Genomic DNA, 27,698 nt, shown 5'->3' on the forward strand with positions numbered 1-27,698 from the left:
AATGGAAGATTTGGACAGAAAAGAACGTTTAGGAAAACTGGATTAAAGAACAGACTGCATTTCACAGACACGCTAAAGATTAAACAAGGGAGTTAGGATTTTTGCGAATGCCTTTGGGTCATGCCTCCTAAACCCAGGGGTTCACTCTGCTGGGAAGGGGGGTCTGGGGGGTCAGGTTGAGCAGCACTGCTCCAAATTGTTTGTTTACTGGGGCCATTTTGTTCAAACCTGCCCGAATCACATCACATACAAATAGCTTAAGGTCAGGGCACAGGTTATATGGGCCTAAAAGGCAACCTCACCAATGACATCTCTCAGTAACACCCTCCGGCCAGGTTTGGGTCCCGTTTTGCTTAGTGCAGGCATCTTGAGTTAATGGAGTCCTTCCAGAACTGCATTTGGGAGGCAGAATAGAGGAGGGAACGCGGTGGGGCCAGAGGGCCTCGGTGCAAACACGAGGCTGTCCCTGGGCAACCTGCCAAACCCTCAAGGACCTCAGTTTCCTTATCTGCAAATGGGCTTTAACACTAGGATCTTTGGGGGGTGGGCGGATAGATGAAGTAAGCCTTTTAAAGTACTTGGTGCTGTACCATGTGAATAAAAAGGACACAGTGACAGCAGCTATTGACGTTATCATAATGTCATAGGTATTTGAAAATGTCCACCTGTATGATAGTGTCAAAGGTTAACAGGTACAAAATAAAGAAGCGTCCCCGGGGGCGGCTGGTTAGCTCAGCTGGTTAGAGTGCAGTGCTTTTAACACCAAGGTTGCCAGTTCGATCCCTGCATAGGCCAGTGAGCTGCACCCTCCTTAAAGAAAAAAAGAAGCACCCCTTGTTTGTTTTTACTGTATAAAAACAGTGCTGTTCAATTTTTTGAACACCCCCAGTTCCTCTCTCTCTCCCTCCCTCCCTCACACACACACATACACACACACATCTCTGAAGCCTGACTGGCCTGCATCTGCATCTATGGGGAGCCTGGCGTTCCCACTCTCGCAGCTGGCAGGCACAGCACTGAGAAGACGCCCTTCACACCTGCAGTTTGAGGCCGCCCACGGGGAGCTGCACCGACGTGACGCTGGAGCCCTGGATGGACACGGGCAGCAGCAGCTGAGCAGTCTGCGTGGCCAGCAAGGCCTGAGGCTGGGCGACGACGGCAGGTGGCGGCTGGCCCTGGGCACTCACGTAGAACTGCGGGACGATGGTCTGCTGCTCGGCCTGGGCCGCGGGCACCTCCTGCTTGATCACTACAGCGGTTTTGGCACCGAGGGTCTGGCCACCCACAGAGACTGGCGGGGCTGCAGAATGGCTGGCTCCGGGGACAGGGACGGGCTGCCTGGGGCTGGAGCAGTCATTGAGCGAGGACGTCTCATCTTTGACAGAGGAAGCCACAGCACCGTGCGCCTCTAACTTACTGACAGAATTCCCTGGGGCGCTGGGTGGGCACTCCAGGGGCCGCGGCTGCTGCTGCTGCCCTCGTTTTTCAACCTCCAGTTGCATTTTCAGAACCTCCACGAGCTTCTGCTCTTGTTCCAGTTTCCTCTTCAGCTCTTCGATCTGCTTCTCTTTCTCCTGCAGCTTGCGGTCCTTCTCAGCTGCATCCAGTTCCAGGCTGGACAGAGTGCTGCTGGTGGGGCTCAGGCTGTCCTCGTTACTCGTCACTCTCAAAGGAGAGGAACACAGGAACTGGGAAGGGGACATCATGGTCAGAATCTCGGTGAAAGTGTCCGCCATGTTGGTGTCCTCGGCACTGAGACTGGACTGCTCAGACGGAGACGGCGAGATTGGCAGAGGCGAACTAACATTTTCCACGTGGGCTGTGCTGCTGCTGCCAGCGGATGGCAATTCTGCCTTGAAAGTGGAGCCTGCGCTAGTCACAGAGCTGTGCAGTGCAGTCACTGGCAGTGCCTTGGTGACTTCTGGGCTGCTGGTGACAACGGCAGATGTGGACACCGCCACAATGCCATCAGCGGCAGCACTGCTGCTGGTCACTTCCTGGAAGGGTTTCAGGCGCTCGATCAGGTTGGGCTTGGTGCCCGACACCGGAAGCCCCCTCAGCTTCAGCTCCGTCTTCAGTTCCGATACCTGGAAGTACAAACAAATCAGCTCCTGCTCTGGTGTCACAACTTTCTGACAAACCTACAGGACACTTCTGTGACAGAAAAAGGGCACTTACACCTGTCAGACAATCCATATTATTGCACATCTGAAAATGGGACAATTTCTTTTTCTTTTTTAACACACAACTACAGACTGAAGAACTTGAAAGGCTTGTGATAGTAAAGCAAGGGTTTTCAGAGGGTGACTTCCGTTATAACAGCTACATTTACTGAGCAATTACTAGGTACCAGACAGTGTTGGAAGTGCTTTTTCAGTTACACTTCACACGAGGTGTAGATTATTATTATTCCCATTTTACAGATAAGGAGATTGAGGCAGAGAGAGTTCAGTCACTGGTCCAAGCTACCAGACTGCTGAGCTGGGGTAGAAACCCAGAAAGGGTGGCCCTGGAGATCAGGTTTTTTAACTGTTACATGTTCCTGCTTCTCCCAAACTTGGCAATGAGCAAGGAAGAAAAACAATCTGCCTCTGGAGTCAGAACTGGTATGGAGCCAGCATATGGTATGTGTTCAATAAATGCGAGTGATTACTGGCCATTCTAAAGGAAACTTAGTGGACGTAAAAGGAAAGTACCTCTCTAAGGCCTGTCACAGTGTTGGGGGGTGGGGGGTGAATGCCTGTTGAAAACTCGCTACGTCCGCCTGAGAAACCTAGCAGATCATTACATTTCTGGGGTGCTTATGGTGAATAAACTCCCCTGAGAATTATCACCTTTAAGTCGTCCAGGCTAGAAGGCAGGGGTCCTGGCTTTCTCACAGGAGCACATGTGTTCTGTCTGGCTGCGTTTGGTGTCGTATTGTTCAAAGCTGAATTCCCACTGTTGTTATTTTTGTCATTGAGTGGCCTTCAAAAGAAAACGACAATTAGAGTTTATTATAATTTCTGAATTTGACATTGCTTCCACTAAAAATTTGACTGTTAGCTCATATATAGGAAAAAAAACAAAAACAAAACCCCACGGTCATGGATTGGAAAATTCAATATGGTAAAGATGTCAATCAAATTAGATCCCAGGAAAAATACGTGCAGGTTTTGTCTGTTTGCTTGGTAGAGGTTTACAGGGTGATTCTAAGCGTTACATGGAAATGCAGAGGACCAAGAATGGCCATGGCGTCTTTGAAGAAGAAAAGCAAAGCTGGGAGGGTCATGCCACTATATGCCAACATCTACGACAAAGCCAGTTAGCAAGATGGCATGATGCTGGTGCCAGAGCAGGACAGCAGCCCAACGGGAGAGAAAGGGGGATCTGGAAAACAAGAAAGCTTTTAGAAGAAAACTGAGGATACTACCTTCATGGTTTCTTAAGCAGGACAGAAAAAGAACTAACTAAAAGGGACTCCTTTACGAGGGTGAAAAGTCAAGCCACAGGAGAAATATCTGTAACATTTTTCTGACAAAGGCCTCATATCTATAATATACAAAGAAGTCCTGCAAGTCAGTAAAAAAAAGACAGAAAACCCAATGGGAAAATCTTGAACAAGCTATCACAAGAAAATTTGCCCAAATCATCAGTAAATAAGTGACCAAAGTCTTCACCTCAGCAGGTGTAAGGAAAACGAAAATCACAACAGAACAGCCTGCGCACCCAGAAGGATCGCTGCTGCAATGGGCGAGACTGACCATACCAAGTACTTGGAGCAGCCAGAGCTCGCAGACCCCACAGGACACACTTTGGAGAATTCATAGCATCTACTAAACAAAAGCCCAGCAATTCCATTCCTAGGCAGACCCCTGACAAAGACACCTGGCAGCCAAAAGACGCAGTCTAGAACTTGATTATGGCATCCTCCATAACATCCCCAACTGAAAGGAGCCCAGCTGTCCATCAAGAGGATGATGGGTGGAGAAGGCAATAAAGACTGACCGCCGCTAGCTGCACCAATAAAGATGCGTCTCACAAACAACGTGGAGCAAGGAGCCAGACACACACGTGTACTGTGGGGTTGCATTTATATAATGTCAGTCGGTAGCAGGCAAAATCATCTGTGGGACAGACGTCGGCATGGTCACCCAGAGGGGACGCAACAGGCGCTTTCACGTACTGGGAATGTTCCGTTCTTTGATTTAGGTGGTAGTTACACGGGGTGGCTTACTTTGGCATCAGTTTTCACTTATGATTTTATGGGCTTCTCTGTATGTAAGTTACACTTCATTATTTAAAAAATGTTGGTGAACTAGTTGTGAAGGTCCAAAGTTAGGTGCTTTCGTACTAATTTCCCTAAACCCCTTTCCATGTCACCCCCACCCCCAACCCCACTTTCTGACGCGACACTCCTGGCAATGGTGGCATTTCCTTTTCTGGCGGTTGACACCTATTAAAGAAAGGTGAAACAATGGCTGACACTGTACAGCCAATTCCGTTGCAGCCTCAGGCTTTGTCATCATGTAAGCCTTGGTACTGAAGCCAGACCGACTCAGTTCCACGTCCTGAAATAGGGTCTGAGGTGGGAAGCTCAGAGGTGAGGATGACCTGGGTGAGTTTTATGGAGCCTGTGTTTGAAACCAGTTCTGGCCTTGTCACTGCTAACTCATCACATTCATTCAACCTGCCTGAAATTTTGTTCAGGTTAACTATTGGAAATGAAGTTTCTTGGATTTTGGATGAAATGACAAATATGTTCGTATCATTGTTTTCCTTTCTAAAAATTCAATTTGTAAATCTTTTTCACTATGAAAACATTTTATTTCTAAGTTTCTCAACCTGATATTCATTATTGTCCCAACCAGGAACCTTTGTAGACACTTTTTTCCTAAACACTCTCCCTATGAGATTTTAATACCATAGACATACTGCACATGTATGTACTGTATGTGTCTTTAATAAATGTGTTGTATTCAATAAATCATGTAAGAATGCATGATTTCAGTTAATTATTCTATTCATGGTCTTTTTGGTTGCGATTCTACAATACTGTTACTGATGCACAGTTCAGTGTTTAATTCAACCTTTAAAATAACAGAAATATGTTGATCTATTTTTCCCCCAAATCAAGAGAAAGGAGGGGTGGCTGACGAATGTGATCACCTATATATGAGAAACCTGAAGCTGGGACCCAGAGTGGCCTCCAGGGCCCTCCAGCCAGTGGCCACACTGGGGCTACAGTCCCGTGTCTTCGGGCTCTTGCCCTCTCCCTGGTACCAAAGGGCTGTGAGCAGAAAAACCCCTGCTGCGGGCACTACTGGACTTCCACATTTAGTTTCTTGCAATGAATTTTGGTAAAAATAAAGTGTGTTAGAAAACAACATCTCCATTTTTAGGACCTGGAAATTAAACAGAACTGATGTTCAGTGTTTGGTAAAATCATCCTGCAAACTAAGTGATCCTTGCTTGTGCTGGTTCCTGGGTCTTTTCCTTGGGTGGGTGCTTGGTCCCTTTGGTGGTGGGAGTGTCTGAGGGGGGAGGGGACCGAAGCCTTGATGGAGAGACGAAGAACTGTAAGGAGTTCGGGACCCCACACCTCGGGTGCATCCTTCCCATCTACAGAGTCGGCCCCACACAGCCCGGTTCCTTCATACAGGAGAGACTGTTTCATAGACAGCACCAAAACAACCCTTCCGGGGGCTTTCAGTTTAACAATTTCCTCATCTGGGAATGTGCTCAACAGCATCCGTCTTCCTAGAGTCACTGCAGGGATGGACGGTGATGACATGCAGTGTTGAGCACAGCGCTCGGAGCGCCCGAAGGAGGCCAGTAAACGTGAGCCGTCACCATCACCACCGGTGCCAGCCAGCGCAGTGCAGGGCAGTGGGATGCCTCCCAGGGCCGGGAGAGGCGGTAGAGCAGCGGCCCTTTGTCTCTGATGCGCTCCCAGTTCTCTTTGGCCTTCCCTGGTCCCCTTCCAATGTCAACAGCTCTCTCAGGCCGGCTCGCTCTTAAAATAATAACATGCTCTAAAAATTCTTCCTTCCTTCATGTCTGTGTCCTGATGTTTTAGATTTAAGTGCTTCACAGTAAGGTCTGAATGACTAATCCATCCAATCTTCTTGAGATATTTAGTTCTTGAAAGAAGCAAGTCAACTGATAACCATTAGCATATGAGGAGATATTTCTTACAGAGAAGGTTTTTAGGGGGTCTTCACTGTTTTCTACCCTGTGGAGGAATGCTGAGCCTACATGGAGAAAACAGAAGCAAAGTCTCTCTAGATCACATGATTAGAGAGAATAATTTTTCCTTGTAATGAGATTTGATTTTTTTCTAGAGGTTCTTTTATCAAGTTGAATGTAAATATCCCTTTCTCCCGAAAAGTGAACAAAATGAAGGACATTTTTATCTGTTTCCCAGAAAAGGCATATTGAGGATGTATATATAGAAGTTTCCTTTATTATGTAATTAAAACAAGCTAAGCTGTCTTGCTATGAATTCAGTCTCAGAAACTGTGAGAACTGCCTCCCTCTGTCCCTCCCAACTGGGCTCAAACTCTGGAAACAAGCTCCTGTGCCACCGCCGTTGGTTACCGCGCCCGACTGCCTGCCTTGGAACGCCTGTCCTCTGCCCCTTCACTTCCATTATCAGTGCCCTTCCATCTTCTCGCATCAACTTGACTGCAGAATTTCTAACTGGTTTTCCCGTTTCCAGGCTCCCCTCCAGTACTGGACTCAAACTGTTCTTTCTTGGTTTTGATTTCACCAGGTCACTGCGGCCTCTGAAACACCCACCCCGTCAGGATAAGCGTCTGCTCACCTTCAGGGTCCGCCGGACACTGGCTCCACTTTTCTAAACGTTAACCGTATTTGTTATTTAACAGGGCACTTTGCCCACCATCCTGCAAACAGGCATTGCTACGCCTGCCTGGCTGCTTGTGCTCACATCACTGCCCTTCTGCTTGGAGGGGCCCGTCCCAACTTGGAGGCTCTTTCCCACATACGCATCCTGTCTTTTTCATAAAGCTCTCCTTGACCACTCCAGCTTATCTGCTCGTTTTTAAAAAACCGTTTGTATCAGGTTTTATACTTATGGTTTTCTCACAGCATTTAATACTGCCCGAGTAAATGATAGGCAAATCTTTCCTGAGTGAATAACTGAAAAGTCACTTCTAACTTGAAAAGTCCAGACAAAACTACTCTGGAGGACAAACGCTGGGCTGGCACACAGGCCACTCTCCCACTGCGTGAGAAGCTCTGATGACAACGAAATGAAAAGAATCACTGAACACAAATCCATCACAACATCCCACGTTCAGTGACTAGTGGTTCCTCTTAAAGAACCACGGTGGTGCGGTCTCCCCCCGCCCCCACCGCACGGAGCCAGCCCCGCCCACAAGGAGCCCTGGCCAGGCCCCGCCCCCGCAGGCCCCGCCCCCCGTACTTGAGTGGCGCGGGCAGGATGGTCTGGTAGTTGTAGTGTTGCTGCTGCTGCTGGCTCAGGATCTGCAGCTGCAGGAAGAGCTGCTGCTGCTGGAGCAGGCGCGCGTAGTTGGAGTCCAGCGGCGGCTCGCTCTTCTCGCCTTTCTGGTCGGGTGGAATGTACTGGTGGTACTTCAGCTTCTTCACCCGGGGCTTGGGGTCTTTGCACTTTTTGCTGCGGTGCTTGTCGTTCGGATTCTTGGGGTGGCTTTGCTATTTGCGAGAAAAAGGAGACAACACTGTAAGAGATGCCGCCACCGCACGCGCGCAATCGGTCCCACTGCGCCTCGGCGGTTTGCAATGAGATAGCTGTGCGCCTTGGGAACCAGTAGAGCCACCCTGGAAAGCAATATACTAGACACATTTCATGAGCCAGGAAAGCATCCGCATGTGCCCGTGACTAAGAAATCTTGCTCCTAAGAACTTATTTCACCTGCTGCCGTGCTCCCTTAGCCTGAGGGCCAGAAGCTCAGCTCTGCATTATCTATTCAAGTCCAGCAGACATTCACTTTGCGGCTCCTTGTGTGGACACACTGCTGGGTGCCTACGGATATTATCTCCTAGTGAAAAACAGGTTGTATACTACATATTCAATAGGAAAAAGATTAGGTATATATCACTATAACTATGTAATGTTTTATAATCATTAAAAACTCTATGGAGAATATGCAAAACCAGAAAAAGGCTTCTAATGAGAATAAAGCAGCATGTACAGCCATGTGTTTCTGTGGAAAATACACAAAAAAGAAAATAGTAATGTGAAGACGAATTTTTTTAAATTTTTCAAAAATACTACATTTTTTTCAAAGTGGGGTGTGAGACCCCTACTTATGATTAAGAATTAGATGGCTTTTTCCTGAGTTCTTTTCTTGTCAATTTATTAGTTGTCACATCACTTTCTACTTTTTAGTTATTCATATTATAACTTCATCTGGAAAAAAAAGTCCACCAGCAAAACAAAACAAGGTATAGGAAATTATTCCTAAGCTGCTTTAGGTAAAATATTCAAGACAACTCTGAGAAGTACTAAATTAAATATAGTTACAGAGGGGGCCAAAAAATGCATACACATTTTAAGAAAGGAAAAAACGGTATTAAAATTATGCTTTTGGTAACCACTTTGAGCGCCTCTTATAATTGTAGAAGTTAAACGTATTCATCTCGTTACAATTTTAATACAGTTTTTTCCTTTCTTAAAATGCGTATACATTTTTTTGGCATCCTCTGTACTGGTGTGATGTTATATGTGTTCACATTCGAAGAATTAGGACATTTCAAAAACAATCCCCCAGAAAACAAAGAAGAAAATAAAAATCGCCATATTCTACAGAGCAGAGATTGTCACTGTTAATGTCTACTTTTTACCCCTTGGCCATCTCTGTTCAGTCATACTGGCTTCCTTGTTCCGTGACTTCCGGTTTTCTTCCCACAGACAACCTCATGGCAACTCTCTCACCTTTCAGATCTCTGCCCCATGTCCTCGGCTTCTTTTGCCTGAGCCCTCTAGTTGAAGTAAATGTCTCCTCCTGTCTCCCCAGCAACCCCTAATCTCACTTTATTCTGCACCACCCACTCCCTCTGTTTTGTCCTGTTTACCTCCCAGTCCTAATCGAGGTGGGGGGTGCTTTGTGATCTTTTCGTCACTGTGTTGTTTGCTCCTCGTGCCCAGAACAGCCTGGCACAAAGGTGCTCAATACGTATCTGCTGAATAAATGAATGATGAATTTGTATGCTATTTAGAAATCACTTGGATTATCAGGCACTTAAAATACATCACAATGTCAGACAATATTCTTACCTGCTAAAAATCCTCCTGCGTGCTCACAATATTAATCAATTCCCTGTCACCTGCTTATTTTGTTACCAAGACATTTTATTTCTAGTCTTTTCAAACTGATCATAACAACAGATGGGGTGTGGGTTAAGGAGGTTTGACTGTTATTGTTATGTGATGACAGAGAGACCCAGCCACAATCAGAAAGGGACCTGTTGAAGAGGGAGGGCACATAAGCACAAGAACCAATATTCCTCAGACCAAATCCGCTGTGGCCTATTAGCCAGCACATGACTGTTCTCTCGGGAAGTGAGGGTGGGAAACAGCTCTCCTCACAGAAGGACCCTGATACGTGCCTGTCCTCTGCTGCCACAGTCCTAGGGCTCCCCACCTGAGCCAGCGTCCCACAGTCTGAAGCGGTGCCAGCTGCCCTAGAACCAAGGCAGACACCCGTGAAGAGCAGAGTGTCAGGGACCAGGAGAGGCCGAGAACAAATATTCAGTATCTGCAGGGAAAGATGGGGTGGCGTCCAAACCCTCTTTGCGCCATTAGTGGTCCCTGCTTGGGGATGTGGGAAGAGGACAGAAGAGCTGATTTGACTGGCACAGTTGCCAGTTGCCACCTCTGGAATTTGTGGCACCAACACTAAGTGATGGAAGATGGTGAAATGCCCTCTGCCCTGATGCCACATATACTTGGCCACACTGACAGAGAGCCTGTTATAGAAAGAGAGCCATCTCTCCAGGAAGGTCAAGGGCAAGGACCAGCGCAGGGGACAGGAGGTGAGGACTGGGCACCAGGCTGCCCGCCTCCGCAGCGTCCTGTAACGGGTAAGCCCAGGAGGCGGCACGAAGGGCGGCCTGGAATTCAGGAGGCTGGTCTGTCCTGGCTTCGTCACTGCTTCACTTCTTTGGGCCTCAGTCTCCTCATCTGAATGGTGCGGGTCAGCTAGCTCTCTAATGTCCTTTTTTAGTTCCAAATGTTTGAGGTCTGTATTCTGCTAGTTTTGGCAAAAGCCACACCTGACAAGATTCAACTATTCTTCAGTTTATTCCCCCCACCCCCTTCATTTAGCAGTTCTAAATACAAAACACTTGAAAAATGTACTATATATTAAAATTTTTAATCTTCCTTGGGATTTATTCTAACCGAATAATTTTGACCAAGTAAAATGCAGGGAACAGTGCCACAGATCTGCAGCTTATCTGAAGAACAAGCTAAGCTTCATTGGGCCAAATCTGCTAAATCACAAAAACATATTTGCTTCTCTAAAACCTTTAACCTATCGAGTAATATATCTGGAATAGCACTGCGTTTGACCTTGTGTACAAAGCCCCAAATCATGTAACCACTAAAGACATCTGTTGGTGAGAGTCATGCTTCACATGCTGTGTTATGGCAGCGCCACCTTCCTCTGTCCCCCGTGCTGTGTCTCGGTGGCCTGGACGAGGCAGAATGGTCCCAAAGGCCCTCTGCGCTGCTCCAAAGTTTCACACAGACTACCTTGTGTGCTCTTCTGTGACTACAGAACAACAGGTCATTTGTTGAAGGTGGCAGTTTCAAATTGTAAGACCTGGTCTACAAGTCCTCCCGGGGTTTTGTTTTCAGGCTTCAGGCTACAAGGCAGGCGGGCGAGGCGGACACATGCCTTTGTCCCTGTGCACAGGGCTACAGACGACAGACACAGTACAGACAGTCCTGCGTGTGTGCGGGGTACCCACCTTCACCAGTGCTGGCCCAGGCTTTGCTGAGGACACAGTGTTTGTGGGGAGCACAGGAGCTGTGGACCTTGGGGGGGGCTGATCCGCAGGAGTGGGCGTTTTCAAGAATTCAGGAACTGCTGGGGACACTGAAGTAAACTGGTGGAAAAGGCAGAAAGGGAACAAGTCTGTGAAATCAATGACAGTAAAAATAGGAAAACCAGAATTATAAGAGAACGACCTCATTTTTCTTTTTTTCTTTTAAGTCCACTAGAAAAGAAACAAAAGAAAAGCATACTATTACGTCTGAGACCCAGATGGAGGAAGAACATGCATCACCCTGGTGAGCCAATTATTTAGTCTTTGCCCCAAGAGCAACGAGAAGCTAAAGCTAAATAAGGCTGAACTGTACAAGTGTTTTCTCAGAAATACGGTCAGAACCACCCTTTTTTGGCAGAAACGACATCCACGGCTCTTGTAAAAATGTTCAAAACAGTACACGGTATTCATAGGTTTTCCTGCCACGCAGGTCATGCTAATCTGGCCTAATTCAAGTGTCATGTTCAAGTGCTCGGGCAGCGGCCCCACGAACCCCCCGTCAGGGAGGAAGGCCCCACTCCTGCCCCGTGGCTGGGGCTCCCCCTGCAAACCCGACTGGTCCTCTTGTTAACCTCTTCTCATTTCCTGCAATGGGATACATTCTGGGAAGACGGACCTGTGTCACTGACTGTCCCCTCACATTAAAGCAAGAAAGAAGTCAGTGTGTCACCTGGAGCCAGATAAGCCATTTCTGAGCCTCAGCCTGGAGTCTACATGAACACAGGAGCTCCAGAGGCTGGTGAGCTTCCTGCCAACCACCTCCCCACCTCCCCACTGGCCGCCTGCTTTAAGTAGATTTCAGGTATTCATTAACTGGAAAGAGATCCCACTATTACAAGACATCAGTTAAATGCCACCTATTGATGACTACTTGGACGTGCTATTGCCAGCCTTATCTTAAGGAAAAAATGCCTTCCTTTATCACTGTCACTTCCCCGAACAACTCTTTAATTCATTACAACCATCAAAATCAGCTCTCCTGTTGAAGTATTTGGGTTTAAAAATAGCAAACAGTATTTTCCCTCCTGAAAATAAATGACCTGAAAAGTCAGAGGGCTATTAGCAGCAAGAAATATGAAGCTTGGCGCGTCCTAGTTACTCAATAAATATTTGTTTAATGGGTGAATGGGAATTCTTTGTGGCTTTACTCATGCTGGGTCACACTCGCGAGCCCGCTGAGACTGTGAGTATGCGAGTGAGTGTGCAATTAATTGTGCGTGCCCATGGCGGCTCTCATCCTGAGGTTTGTTTTCATTCTGCCATGGATTTCAGCTCTTCAGTAATGATCAGCAACCGTAAGTGCTAACAATGTAAAAGACTTGACCTTTTAACGATGGCTATCCTCCATTTCATTTTCGAACAGAACGGAAAGGACTTATCCAACAGTTTGGACACCTGTGTTCCAGCAGACTTCCACCCCAGATGGCTCCTCAGTGAACCTCTGACAGGAAGTGGAAGATGACAGCCAGCTGATCACTGCTTTAAGGGACAGGGTTTTATGTTACTTGTTTTCCTTTCACTTAGCACATTCGGGGACATGGGGATACTTATCTCTGGGATAATTTTCACACAAGGGAAACATTCCTTGGCTATTAAATAATTGGCATATGAAATAGAATCAGGTATTTGAATTTTGAAATATATATTTCCTTGCAGATAAATTCTACTAACCTGGCAAGCTACTTTACCAGTCCAGCCCCACTGACTGATATGATGGTGATGACACATTTGAGAGCAGTGTTAATAATCTGAAAAATAACCCAGGAACATGAATGTGCTATCAATTGTGAAATTTATGAAAATGTTTTGCCTGTAATTCTAGACCCTGCCTAGCTGACCTCAGCCTTAATTACTGATATCCCCATCTTAATAGCTCTTTTGGTATTTCTGTGTGACTTTGCTACCCAGAAAACCACAGACTCCAGCATAACACAAGAATAACTCAACTGAGATACAGTGATTAACTTTACCTAATGTAACGGTTAAAAAGGGAGAAGTATCTAAAGCCTTCTTTACATTTTGCAGCCTTTTTTCCTGTGCCTTAGAAAGGACCTCCCCCAAAACCTTGGATCATATCTAGATGTTAGAATCCTAGTGGTTAGAGTCCCCCCACCCCCAAATCTAAATATTAATGCTTTTGAAATTACAGTATTTGAAAAAGGATTAAAAGAATATCCAAGCCATAGAGGTGACTACACTTATTTTGTTTCATAGTATGCGATATGTTAAAATCTTTTAAAAAAAATCGTTAAATATCTTTAAATCACCACCAAACTTGCTTACATTATGTACTATCAAAATTTAACCTCAAAATGATTCAGAATCTCTTCTGCAAAAAAAACACAAAAACCCACCAAAAACAAAAAAGCCAAAAACTTTGCTTTGTTTAACTGCATCTGAGAGCTATTATCATCCTAAGTTAGCGGTCTCATGACCGCCAGTTCTTATTATCATAACATACAAAATATCAGAGAAACACTTGTTTTATGATGGATATTTATGTATTAAATAAAATTAAAAGAAAGCACTTCCAATCTTAAAGACTTTCCTCTTATTAGATATTGTTATGGGAAAGTCCTGTGACAAAAGAAGCGGATGACAGAGAAAATGTTTAAGCTGATTTAAAGTTATGTAACATTTCAGGTGTCTGCACTGGTTCGTTCTGGAAAGATGACACACTTGCCCAGGACCAATCAACGTCCTCTGGTAAGTTTCTTTTCCACTAGAATTTCTTTATGCAATTCAGAGGGACAGAAACTACGTATTTAAAAACACTGCTTTTTTTTGTTCTGTAGATTTAAAAATTCATAATAAATGTGTTTTTAATTTAGGATGCAGCAGAGATCTTAATTAAGATGGCAAAATGCAAATAAGAAATTCAAATTACAATTATTCTTTAAATATTGTTTCCATATTCCAATCCCCAGACAAACAAAATGAACACTAGTCAATGAATGAGTTGAATACAAATAAAAAACATATGCTTTGTGCATTTAATAGATGGATATTTTCTGTAAAAGTCAAGCTTTGTTAAAACATATCACCTAGAACTGACCACTTGTTCCTATAATATATAGTTATAAGTTTAAACATTTCATTTTTAGAACAAGTCACTGAACATTAAAAGTGAATTAAATGACCCATCAGCACAACAGTTAGTGGACATTTACCTGATTATTAGTAAGGACTTGCACACACCTCGCATTTAAAAAATCTATTTAAAAAAATTGTGGTAAAACACGTAACATAAAATTTACCACTTAAACCATTTAAAGCGCATAGTTCCAAGAACTTAAGCACACCTGCATTGTTCTGCAACCATCACCACCAGCCTTCTTCATTTGCTGGTGGCTATCCAGTTTTCTCAACATCATTTTTTGAAAAGACCATCCTTTCCCCATTGAGTGACCTTGGTACCTTTGTCAAAAATCATTTAATCATATAAAAGAAGATTTATTTCTGGGCTCTCTATTCTATTCCATTTCTCTCTCTCTGTCTTTATGCCAGAACCACACTGTTTTGATTATTGTAGCTCTTTGGTACATTTTGAAATCAGGAAATGTGACACCTCCAACTTTGTTTTTGTTTAAGAATGTTTTGGCTATCTGGGGTCCCTTGAGATTCCATGTGAATTTTAGGATGAATTTTTGTACTTCTGCAAAAAATTTGCATTGGGATGTTGATAGACTAGCACTGAACCTGTCGATTGCTTTGTGTAGTACTGACCTCTCAATTAAGTCTAATCCTTGAACACGGGATACCTTTCATGTTTTTGGCTGATTTTCTGTAGTGACTCCTTTCTCATTTCCTTTGTGCGTATTCTATAGATATGTCCTTTGTGGTTACCATGGGGATTATATATAACATCCTAAAGCTATGACTGCTACCTTCTATTGATACCAACTTGAGTTACACACAAAACTACTTTACAGCTACGTCCCTCCACTTTATATTACAGATGTCACAAATTATATCTTTATATACTGTGTGGCCATTAATATAGTTATAATTCTTTTGTGCATTGGTTGCTTAAACCCTGTAGAAAACAAAAGAAGATCTGCAAACGAACTCACACCCCAGTGTCTGTGGGCCTCGTTCCCTCCACACTTCCACGTGCCACACTTCCTGCCACTCCCGTCCACGGCCTCACAGCCAAACCATGTGCTTTTCCCTGAGTTCTGAGTCAGAGAAGACAGAAACCAGGCCCTCGGGCAGCCCACAGACAGGACGGAATGCTGCTAACAAGTGCTGCTGGGCTCCCTCTGTCCTGAGGGAGGGAGCCGGGTACTGGGCCGCTTCTTTCTGACTGTGCCCTGGGGGAGGAGGTGAGCGAGGGTGGCATGTTCTCGACCCGCCTGAAGGTGGCTGGGTGTCCATGTGGTTGGTATAGTCTGCTGACTGGTTTCCAGAGCTCTTACAAAGTTATTTCAGTCAGTCTGTAGTTTATTTAATGTTTCTGCGGGAGAGCAAGGGCCTGGGCCTTCCTGCATTAGCTTCCAAAGTGAGATTTTCTGTCACTTGTGAGACAGTGTTAAGCATGCAAATACATGCACAAAAATCTAAAATGTGAGTCTGTTTATTTAGTGCTAATTTTTAATATTTCGATTAATGACCAATACTGCAACAACGAAAAACGCTACAAAGCTGCAAGGTGATTAGTCACTTAAAATGTCACCAATCTAACCACTAATGAACCTGTTACTTTGGGTGGTAAGTTCACAGAAGGATCAACATAAAAATTTCGTTAATACTTAACACAACTTTGGAAACACTCAATGTCCACCTCATTTAAGTACAGTCCCTTTTATAAAGTTGTCCATATTATTTATTATATCCTGCCGAATCATACCGAATGTCTGTTACCACCTTGGTGTGACCCTGTTGGGGACTCACCAGTTAGTTAAAGTGACCATGAGGGGCCAGAATGTGGAAGCACACCAAGTATTAGAATTACTGTTATTCATTTTTGGTAACTGAGTTTTGATACTGGACTAGACTGTACAGGAGAGGAAATAATGTCATGCATGTATTTCTTGGATGAGACAAACCAGAACTGTCACGGGGACTCATAACAGGATGACACCAGGTAATGTGTTAGACACTAGTCTTCCGAAAAATCTCAAACTGTTGGCCTGATAAGAAGTCGTTAGTTTAAACCCTGTGTGGGCCACACAGGTGCCCACACTTCCTGACATCTGCCCCAGGAGATGCACGGATGCACGGAGGACATGGAGCTCAGTGCTGGCTCGTTAGGTGCTCGGCAAGCGTTGGCCGTTATTCCTTATCATTGTCTCTACTGCATTCGATAAACATTTCTTTATTTACAGATAAATGGAAAAGGCCCGCTGTGCATAATGCACTACCTTTGGCCCTTCCCATACTGGTCACAGGAAGTTAAGAATTGGGATGGAAGACAACTTCACAGCTAACGCTGGAAACCAACTCAGATCTAAGCGTGAATAGCGGCAGAGTCTCCCCCCCCTTTTTTTTCTGTTGCGGTTCATTTATTTTGTCCTTTAGATTCCACAAATAAGTGAGAGCATATAGTATTTGTCTTTCTCTGTCTGACTTATTTCACTTAGCATAATACCCTCTAGCTCCATCCATGTTGCAAATGGTGAGATTTTATTCTTTTTATGGCTGAGTAACATTCCATTTTATATACATACCACCTCTTCTTTATCCAGTCTTCTGTTGATGGACATTTGGGTTGCTTTCATATCTTTTTTTTTTTAATTTAATTTCAGGTGCACAAGACAAAGTACTACTTAGACGTTTATCATTTATATCCCTCACACTGTGTGAACCCCCCTCCCCCCATCCACTATCCCTCTGACATCACACACAGCCATTACGTTTCCACGGTCTCTATTCCTAATGCTGTACTCCACTTCTTGTAAGTATGTACATACATATATATATACACATATATGTGTATATATATATGTGTGTGTGTGTATATATATATAAAATTACAGTTGACATTCATTATTGTTCAGTTTCAGCTTCAGGCATCTACATCATCCCTGAGGGGGCGGCAGAGTCCTCTTGACACTTGGCTATAAAAGGCATAGCTAAAGGGGTAACAATAGAAATTACTACAGTCTGTATCTCTGCTACCTTACTCAGGATTTCATCGCTGAGTGTTTCTAATAAGTTAGTTTAATTCTGGTTATCTATATATGGGTGCATGGCTGGCCGACTAGACCTTGCTCATTTTCTTTGTTAGCTTAAACCCAAGGTCTCTATATTATAAGTTGGCTGAAGGTTGTCTACCTGAAAGTTGCTTGATACAATGGGAAAAATAGATAGTAGATAATTTACCAAATTCTCCTGAGCCTGTCTTCCGGAAAATGTGCAGAGTAACTGACCAACAATGTTCCTTTCAGCGCAACTTTGAATTCAGCACAGGCTCTGTTCTTGTAGCCCAGGCTTGAAAATTAACACAGATCCTGTCAGATCACAGGATAAATATCTGTGTGTTTATCATATTAATAAGTGATTAATTAAGCGGCTTAGGAAATTGCTCAGAGGAAAGTCTTCAGATTAACAGCACCAGTGCAAGGGCCCCTGGCCCCCCTGCGGCTGCTGTCCTTGATTTCCTACAGCTTCTCACTGTTCGTGCATAAAGGAAGCCGAGCTACAATACGTGATGTGTGTTCCATTAATATTTTGCCCAATTTCTTTCCAGCTGTACTTTGATCAGAACTCAAAAGACAAAAGAGCCCAAGGAAAAGCAGTTTTAGTCTCTTATAGGCCACACAGAAATATATTTTTTTCACCATTACAATTTACATTTTGAAGGGAGGACGTGGTGGTCTATTGCACTGTCCACATTGCAAGGTCATTAGCATTTTAGCTCTGCGACTGCAAGACAAGTGCTTGGAAAAATCTTTTGTTTCCTAGATATTAGGTGTTAATTTTTTTTTTTTTTGGTAGGGGATGTTTCTTTTATTTGCATACTTCCCTGTAGGACTTAATCCCCCGGTATCTGTGCATTCTGAAAAGAATTAGGAGACTCTGTGTCCTAAGACGTTTTGGAATAAGCAAAGCATTAAGAAATCTTGAGCCTAATTTCCTCTCAACTAATTATCTGTAAATATAATTTTTAAAGAACCTAAAGGAAATTCCCTACACTGCTTTGAACTATACATTAGTCCAAGTATTTAAAGAACTGAACAGGGAAATGAGAAGAATGTATTTAAGCCATAGGATTAAACATGCAGCATGAAATGATTAATCAACAAATGAGAAAAACTTGGGTCAGGTAAATAGGGAGCGAGGTGAAATCTATGGCAGAGCCACGGGGAGTGTGGTCTGTAGACCTCTGTTACCTGTCTGCGACAAGCACAGGAACTCTTACGGAAATCTGATGGCACCCCACAATTTTTATTGTATTTTACAAGAGGATTAGCCCACTATGCACTGGAAATCAAACAACCCATATAAACAACACACACACACTCGTCCTCCCTTACAGGCAATGTGAGAACCACTTCTATAGTAACTAACTTCACCATCCAACCCTTAAACCAGGTGTCCATTTTAAAGATTAAAAACTAAGAATCTCAAAGAATACCCAAAATACAAGACATTTATGTCTCTCTTTTATTATCTTTGCTTTGTAAGGACTATTTTAATAATAGTGATGAGACTGACTTTTCGGAGGTGGAGGTTCAATAATTCTAAAGCAGGAAAAAATAAATCGCAGAGGATTTTTCATTCATTAAAGCAATAGCACTTGTTGTGTGTTGGACCCCGTGTGTTTGGTATGAAGTTACCAAGATAAAATGAAGGGACATCCCTGCCCTCTGGAAACTTGATGTCTGATGAGAAGCAATGTTTTCAGGTACTTTCCCCTTGAACTACAAATGTGAAAGTATTATATTTAGGGATATATATATATATATATATATATATATATATATATATATATATATATTTTATATCAAGTGAGATGCCTGGACAAATTCTATAAACAAACACTAGAACAGTGAAAATAATTAAAGTACAAACTTTGCCAAAATGAAACCTAATTATCACTTCTGGATAACACAAAAATCTAAAAGATTTTACAGGCATCATAAAGTTTGCCTCTGTAGTTGATTAAAAAAACAAAAAGGGGCCGGCCCGGTGGCTCAGGCGGTTGGAGCTCCATGCTCCTAACTCCAAAGGCTGCTGGTTCGATTCCCCCATAGGCCAGTGGGCTCTCAACCACAAGGTTGCCAGTTCGATTCCTTGAGTCCCACAAGGGATGGTGGGCAGCACCCTCTGCAACTAAGATTGGCCCATATGGCTCAGTTGGTTGGAGCGCGTCCTCTCAACTACAAGGTTGCCGGTTCGACTCCCGCAAGGGATGGTGGGCTGTGCCCCCTGCAACTAGTAATGGCAACTGGACCTGGAGCTGAGCTGCGCCCTCCACAACTAAGACTCAAAGGACAACAACTTGAAGCTGAATGGCACCCTCCACAACTAAGATTGAAAGGACAACAACCTGACTTGGAAAAAAGTCCTGGAAGTACACACTGTTCCCCAATAAAGTCCTGCTCCCCTTCCCCAATGTAATCTTTAAAAAAAAGAAGAAAAAAAAACCACACAGAAAAACAAACAAAAGCCTACAACAATCCTACTTAAGGATTATCTTTCTTCCATATCAATATAGCACAGTTAACAGAAAGATGTTTCTTTAATTGCATGAATAAAAGTATAGTAAGACTTTGTCCGATTCCTTACTTATAAATATGAAAACATGCAACTCAAGGGAATTTTATGAAGGACACAATTTAAGAAAGCCTCGAGGTACTTGGCACAGGAATTACGTGCCAGGTCAAGCTGAGGGAACCAGCTCTGCTTCTAGATTCTCTGACTTATTTGAAGGTCTCAGTAAGGAGGGTCCCATTCCCTAAAGTGGGGCTTCCCCACAGGCCTGGTGACAGGTCGGAGCCGAGTGGCAGTGGTCTGCACTCAGACAGGACAGGTGCTGCAGCAACACTGGTGTGTTAGCAAAACTAACGTCATGCTCAGTAAAGACCCGAGTCTCAGTGTGTGTTGCACTGATGACAAATAGACCATATTTATTCTTTAAGAAATACTGCTATTCCTTTTTTCCTTCACAGAATTCTGGAATGTCAGCCCACTGGGTGTGACTGCCTCTGGTTAAAGCTTCTCACTTATGAACTTAGCTGGAGACCAAGTTTCGTGAGCAAAGTAAAAACCCCAACAGTGCAAGCAATGCTGGGACAAGGAGCATGCCATCTCCTACAGGTGGTGGTGTCATGGAGCCATCACTAGGTGGACAGTGACAAGGTCTGTGTTACTACTAGCCAAGGCCATGCTAACAGCTGTCTGATACCCTGACCCACTCAGCCAGAAGCAGAGAGCAGGCAGCCCCTGTGGATAAGTACAGCTGTTTTCTATGGTATTTACTCGCATACTTGACATTCTCCTTAGCCCTATTTTTACAGCTCAAAACCAGGGTGCAGCAAACGTGAGAATACAGGAGGGGCTGGTCTCCCTCGCCCTCCCTTTCTGCCTGAGACCTCAGGCCACGGGCTGGTCACTGACGCCCCTCCTTCTGCCAGGCCAGGTTCCAGCAGAGCCCCGGGGTTAGTCACTGTTGCCATGTAAGCTTCAACAGGACAATATGAGCTGTCACTACCCACACTACCTTTGATGAACTCAAGATGGAGAGGCTCTACTCTCAGACGGAGGGACACAAACACACACGGCTTGCACAGCTGGGCGTCAGCCAGCACTCACGGTGCGGAATTCGATTCAACATTTCCTGCGCACTTTTCTGTATCAGGCCCCGTGCGAGATGTTGCACACGTGTGCACACACACACACGTAGTTCTCGTCCTCTCAGAGTCCCTCTCCTCATAGGCTCACATTTTCCTTAGAGGCATATACACAATAAACACATAAGTTAATGTATTTCAGATCAAGGCTGGTAAGTGCAAGGAAGAAAACTCTGAACGACATAGTCACTAACAAACAGATATTCATGTATGAGAAGTGCTGTCAGAAAACATGCAAACATCTTGAATCCCCAAACTTCCCTACCTCTGTGAACCCAGGCCTCCCTTGGGGTTAGGGTTGAGGCCGACACCTGCTGACTTCCTTTCTAACTCAAAGGTGCTATGATGCTAGGCTTTAACAAGAACATTTTTGACTGAACTCGACCAATCACATTAAGTAGGTCAATAGTTCTGACTTTAAAATAACAAAATACTATTCAAGTTTCAGTTAAGTCAAAAACACCATAAGGAGAGATGAAAAACAAGTTATGTGCAGCACAGGAATTCTTATAAAACCAACAGATACATGAACACACATGGAAAAATAAGAAATGTTATTTCCAATAAAAAAAATTTATTAGATTCCTTTGCATGCACTGGACGCAGTTCCCCATACAATCTGACACATAATAGGTGCTCAATAAATATTTGTTGAACAAATGAATTCGATCTTACCAAAATGAAGGAGCCAATTAAAACATTCAAAACTCCCAGCAGTATGTAAGGTTTAAGGTAATATTACCTACGTGTGGTAAAGACATAGTGAGTGGAAATCTGTATTACCTTCCAGGAAGGCAGTTCAAGTCTCTTATCTTCTGCCTACCGAAAGATCCACATCCATTTTGGTATCTGGTAGTTATCCAAAGAAATGATGAGACAAGTACCCAACAAAAACCAGGGTATAGCAAATGTGACAGAATACAACAGAGGCTCTTATTATTTGTAGAAGAGTGAAAAATAGGAAACAACTAAAAATAACCAACAATAGGGAATTGGTTCAAGAAGACACAGTGTATCAGTTCAAGTGAATACCATGTAGCAATTAAAGTGATATAAGTATCTATTTACTGACCAGAGACTGTATCAAACTTAAAAACTTCTATGTATTGGAGGACACTATCAACAGAGTGAAAAGGTGACACATGGGAGAAAATATCTGCAATCATATATCTGATACGAGATTAGCATCTAGAATATATAAAGAACTACAACTCAACAATAGGAAAACCAGAAATAAAAAATAACCCGATTGAAAAACAGGCAAAGGACTTGAACAGACATTTCTCCAAAGATAATAACCAGATGGCCAATAAGCACACGAAAAGATACTCAACATCACTAAGCATTAGAGAAATGCAAATCAAAACCACAAAGAGATATGACTTCATACCACTGGAATGACTAATTATCAAAAGAACATAAATCAACAAGTGTCAGCAAGGATGTGGAGAAACTGGGATCCCTGTCACTGTCGGGAGTATGAAATGGTGCAACCACTGTGGAAACCAGTGTGGAGGTTCCTTAACAAATTAAAAATAGAACGGCCATATGATCCAGCAATCTCACTGCTGGGTATATGCCCAAAAGATCTGAAAGTGGGGTCTCGAAGAGATGTTTCCACACCATGTTCACAGCACCATTATTCACAATAGCCCCGAGATGGGAGCCCCCCAACTGCTCTGACCAACGGGTAGACACCAGGGGCCTTGGCCATACAATGACAACTTATGCAGCCTTAAAAATAAAGGCGATCCTGTCACACGCTACAATATGGAGGAACCTTGAGAACATTACGTTAAGTGATGTAAGCCGGTCACAAAAAGACAAATGCTGTGATTCCATGCATATGCCTAAGGTAGTCAAACTCACACAGAGAGAAACAGAACGGTGGGTGCCAGGCAGGAACTGGGACTTGCTCAATGGGGATAGTTTGTTTTGCACGATGGAGAAGTTCTGGTGATGGTTGCACAACAAGGAGAGTACACGTAACACTACTGGACTGAACACTTTAAAATGGTGAAGATCATGAAAATAATACAGTGGATTTTATGGAATGTGAATTATATCCCCCAAAAAAGTTAGGTGGAAAAAATGTTAAAAGTGAGTTACAAAACTGTAAAATACAAATGCGTATATAGGACAGAAATAAAATATAAGATTCGATTGAAAAATGTTAACAGTAGTTAGATTACAGGTGGGAAATCTTTACTTTCTCATATTTTCAGACTTGTCTTCTGGTGAGAATGTACTGATATGTAAAATACAAGATCTATACTTGACATGTGAAAAACAAGACCCGTTCTCTATTTAAGGGTAAAAAACAAGAAAGGTCATACCTGGGCTGGAGTGTTTGCAGTGGCAGGAGATGGCGACTCCGTCGCTTTTGGCTCACTGGGGGACGCGGCTGACCCCTGCGACTCCTGGCTGGCTGGCTGGTCTGGGGACAAAGCATCACTGCTGTCTTCGTCAAATGAGAAATCACCCTGAGTTTGGGGATACTCCTCCTTCCCAACACCTAAAGAAAGAAACGGTACTTCACTTGTCTTGCCCTTGGAATACTAAGCTTAAAGTGAAAAAAGGAGGAGAAACATTGTTTACTGTAAGAACTCAAGGAGCTGGTTCAAAAAAGAACAACAACAAACATACTGCACTTCCCAATGGAAGGACCCCACTACCTATGACGAGTAGTTGGAAAAAATAAACCTGAATCAGATCAAGCCTCTGGCTCCAACTACCAGTGACAGGAAGTACAGGAAACAAGAAAAGTTTTAGTGACACCTGGGGACACATATGCATCCAGTGGCATCCAGAATGCGGAGATGCTAGAGGACAAAACAAGCCCGCCCATCAACTAATAAACAGAGAGGAAAGGAGGCGGGTACCCTCCCAGAAGATGAAGACTTCAGAGGTGCATCGGCCAACGCAGCGTGTGGGCCTGGTGTGGATCCTGATTTTGAGTTCAGCTGCTAAAACCCACTCCGAGGCAACAGGGAAAATGGGGCCACGAATGGGTCTCTTAAGTCCCACGTCACAGAGCGGCCCGGCTATACTGCCACCTTATTTGGGGGCCCACTTCCTTGTGATTGAATGGAGTCATAGTGGATTGTACTAAGAATTATTGACTACAAACTGCCTAAGTTTGAAACTCATACTAAGGCACAATAAGAATTCCCAGCGTGTCATGGGAACTATCAGAGTGGGAAAGGGGGGGGGGGGGACATTAGTAACCAGGTAGCTAAGAGATGAAATGGATGGGTACTACCTTTTGTAATGGATACAACTACATTCATCTGCTGGTTGCCTTCCTGAACTAACACTAAACAAGCTGTTTATCTTTCCTGGAAGTAAACAGAACGAAAATAATGAAAAGTTGCAAAACTTAAACAGAAACTAACCAGTATAATAGAGTAAGTTTAGCTTAGAAAACATGATAATGAAATCAGAACTTAAAGACTAAAACCTCAGATATAAGTAGAATCTGTTCTTTGGTTAGAGACGCTGGTTTATAATGCATAATACAGAGCTGGCCCTCTGTACGGGCAGGTTCTGCATCCCCAGACTCCAATCGCCCCAGATTGCAAATATTCAGGGGGAGGGGAGGGGAGTTACATTGTTGCTGACGTGCACTATGTAGTCAGGCCTGGGATGGTTACATCTGTACTGAACTACAGACTGTTTTCCTTGTCATGATCCCCTAACAACACAGTATAACAATTATGTACATAGCATGTACATTGTATTAGGTATTACTAGTAATCGAGAGATGATTTAAAGTACGCAAGGTGGGGAGGTGGGGGGATGTATGTAGGTTACATGCCAACACCACGCCATTCTCTCTAGGGCACTTGGGCATCTGAGCACTGTGGTACCCACGGGGGCTCCTGGCACTAATCCACCTGGGAAACCGAGGGACGGCTACAGTGACAATAATGGAAATCAGTCTAGTGTCAATTTCTACTTCACCCAGAAAACAACCCTCATGATTGGTGCTGGCCTTTTGAACTAAATGTGTTTTAACCTAAAAACCCCGAGAGTGTCTCTCCCAGAAAGGCCCCGCTTAGAGGCTTGCCTATAATTGCTTCCTTGACACTGGAGTCCACAGGCAGGATGTTCTTCTCCACCAGCTCCATAGGGCCCGGCCTTTGCGCAATCTTCTCATTCAGATCATCGGCGAGACGCGCTCTTTTCAACTTCATCTGAGTGGCCTGCAGGGACGGCTCTGCAAACGTTTCTAAAGGAAGAAGCACAGTTTTAACCATGCCTTGAGTCACTATCTCTATTCCATAAAGCTATTTCAGGGCAACGACTTTCATTTAAACTGGCTTAAACATATGTGTGTGTTCTCAAGATATTTACGGCAAGAGAAGATGCCTGTTTAAGAATGCTTCAGAACACAGCTCATATTTTTAGTCCTGACTAGCTTTATCTTGTCCATGCAACATGGATGCCCTCAGACTCAATTCACAAGAATTCCAGTGGAGAATGGGGCACTGCTATAGCTCATTTATGATAGGAGGGCCCTACTCACATTTATTAGGTGTTGGGGACACAGAGGATGGACAAGACAGAGGTGGTCCACAGCCCAAGAAGTCACTGTTTTAGATTTGGTTTCATTGGAAAGTTAAATCCTAGAGGGGGGTCGCCGTGTCTTAGGATGTAAGTGTCTCTGCAGGACTCACCGGGAAAAGGTACGAACCACACTCCTGGATCGACCCCTGTGTGTCTGAGCAGATCGCTGTGGTTAAGGATCTGGGTTTATTTCTGAATACGTAACCTTGTATCTGTCAGGAACAGCCAAGTACTGTACATAGTAACGAATGTGCATATGGAAGCATCAGCTCATCTACTTACAAATGCATCAAGCTGCACAACAGATACATATAACTTGTTCATTTACATAATTCTGTCAATTACTCGTGTTTACGGTAACTCTATCATTATATTACATTGTCCTCAAATAATGATCAGGTGGTAGCCCAAAATTCTGAGTTGCAAGTTGCTTGTGTCTTAAATTATACACTGGGTCTTTTAATGAAATTCCCCATAGGCATTCTCAGGATTAACTGATATTCTCCATTTTGTAGGTAAAATGTCCTGGGTGAAGCTCGAAGCTTACTCAGAGCCTGTGACCGATAAACTACTCTCCAGCAGGTCTGGGGACAGCTGACCCTTGAACAACGTGGGGAGTTAGGGGTGCCGATTCCCCATACAGTCAAAAGTCCATGTATAACGTTTTTCTCCCCGAAAATTTAACTACTAATAGTCTACTGTTGACCAGAAGCCTGACTGACAACATAAACCGTCAACAAGCACGTTTTGTATGAGATATATATATATATATATATATATATACACCTACTGTATTCTCACACTAGAGTAAGCCAGAGAAAAGAAAATGCTATTAAGAAAAACACATTTACCTTATTTTTTGAAATAAGTGGACTCGCACAGTTCAAACCCGTGCTGTTCAAGGGTCAACTGTACTTCTCTTTCCACTGAGTTACATGCTTACCAAGAGTCAACCCTGACTGCCCATAAAATAGTTCATATCTGTTGGGATTTCAACTGTCAATACATATTTAACTAATGTATTGACAATTTCATGGGAAAATGATAAACTTCAAAAATATAAAATATAATTATTATTTCTTGGAAACCTAAGTTAAATGCTTTGGAACAACTTGATAAAGGTGAGTCATTAAAAAAATCACTCAAATTAGGGCAATTAGCAACTGTAAAAGATTTGGGAAAACATTGGAAAATGTAGTCTTTTTGTTTTGTTTTGTTTTTTCCAAGTCAAGTTGTTGCCCTTTCAATCTTAGTTGTGGAGGGTGCCATTCAGCTTCAAGTTGTTCTCCTTTCAGTCTTAGTTGTGGAGGGCGCAGCTCAACTCCATGTCTAGTTGCTGTTTCTAGTTGCAGGGGGCGCAGCCCACCATCCCTTGCTGGAGTCGAACCGGCAACCTTGTGGTTGAGAGGACGCGCTCCAACCAACTGAGCCATCCGGGAGCTCAGCAGCAGCTCAGCTCAAGGTGCCATGTTCAATCTTAGTTGCAGGGGGCACTGCCCACCATCCCTTGCGGGACTCGAGGAATTGAACTGGCCTACTGGTTAAGAGCCCACTGGGCCATGTGGGAATCGAACCGGCAGCCTTCAGAGTTAGGAGCACGGAGCTACAACCACCTGAGCCACCGGGCCGGCCCCGAAAATGTAGGATTTTAAAACTCAGATTGCTTTTCAAGACTTTAAGTTTCTGTTCCACTAAATGGAAGTGGTAGGAGATGTACAATGACTGTGCTTTGTTCAAGAAGGAGAACGTGAACTCCATTCATTAAAGCCTTTCCCAAAGTCAGAATTTTGGAACATAAATGCACATTTCTGTAAGTTAAAATAACATGTGGTCTTCTCATTTTATACTTTTCCTATATAACCAACTGTGGCCCCAATCTTGTTACAAAACACTTCTAACCACCCAGGAAGGTGACAGGTGCAGAGTTAGATCATGCAAAGCACTGTTAGGGTGATATTTAATGCTTTTGTTAAGATCTCGGGAGGATAGTCTTCTGCCTTTCTGCTCTCTCCCACTAAGGCCATCTGAGAGGTATCAGGAATACGTTTGGAAAAAAAATATCCCAAAAGTAAACCATCAGAGGCTGGCATTTTGGTACGTTTTTGTTCATAGTATGAACACAGTATGAACTGCCTCATGTCCCTGAGACCGAACCTGGCCGCTGAACTTCAGAAAATAATTAAGACTTTTGCCAGCCAAACATCCAATTCAATCCAAATTGGGATAATGTTAAAATAAGTGTGTGGGGAGTGGGGTGGGGTGGGGGGAGGATTTAAGATATTTTTCAAATTA

General features: G+C 43.7%; 1 protein-coding gene and 1 long non-coding RNA gene across 9 annotated transcripts in view; one reads left to right on the forward strand and one right to left on the reverse strand.

Annotated features, from left to right (window-relative positions):
- Positions 1 to 27,698, reverse strand: part of MRTFB (myocardin related transcription factor B) — a 236,981-nt gene that overhangs the window by 19,187 nt on the left and 190,096 nt on the right. For all 8 annotated transcript variants that reach the window (XM_019750669.3, XM_074322643.2, XM_074322641.2 and 5 more), the window contains 6 exons: positions 24,907 to 25,068; positions 23,174 to 23,352; positions 10,963 to 11,100; positions 7,430 to 7,680; positions 2,835 to 2,967; positions 1,038 to 2,087 (listed from right to left, as the gene is read on the reverse strand). In XM_019750669.3, the coding sequence (XP_019606228.3) occupies positions 1,038 to 2,087; positions 2,835 to 2,967; positions 7,430 to 7,680; positions 10,963 to 11,100; positions 23,174 to 23,352; positions 24,907 to 25,068 (1,913 nt within the window). The remainder of the gene's footprint in view (positions 1 to 1,037; positions 2,088 to 2,834; positions 2,968 to 7,429; positions 7,681 to 10,962; positions 11,101 to 23,173; positions 23,353 to 24,906; positions 25,069 to 27,698) is intronic.
- LOC148756830 (uncharacterized) lies at positions 11,274 to 13,746 on the forward strand. The gene is made up of 2 exons (XR_016022552.1): positions 11,274 to 12,335; positions 13,684 to 13,746. It is a non-coding gene; the product is annotated as an uncharacterized LOC148756830 (long non-coding RNA).

Source organism: Rhinolophus sinicus, chromosome 10, assembly GCF_057876585.1.
Source record: "Rhinolophus sinicus isolate RSI-liver-muscle chromosome 10, RSI-T2T, whole genome shotgun sequence".
Classification (NCBI taxonomy): Eukaryota; Metazoa; Chordata; class Mammalia; order Chiroptera; family Rhinolophidae; genus Rhinolophus; species Rhinolophus sinicus.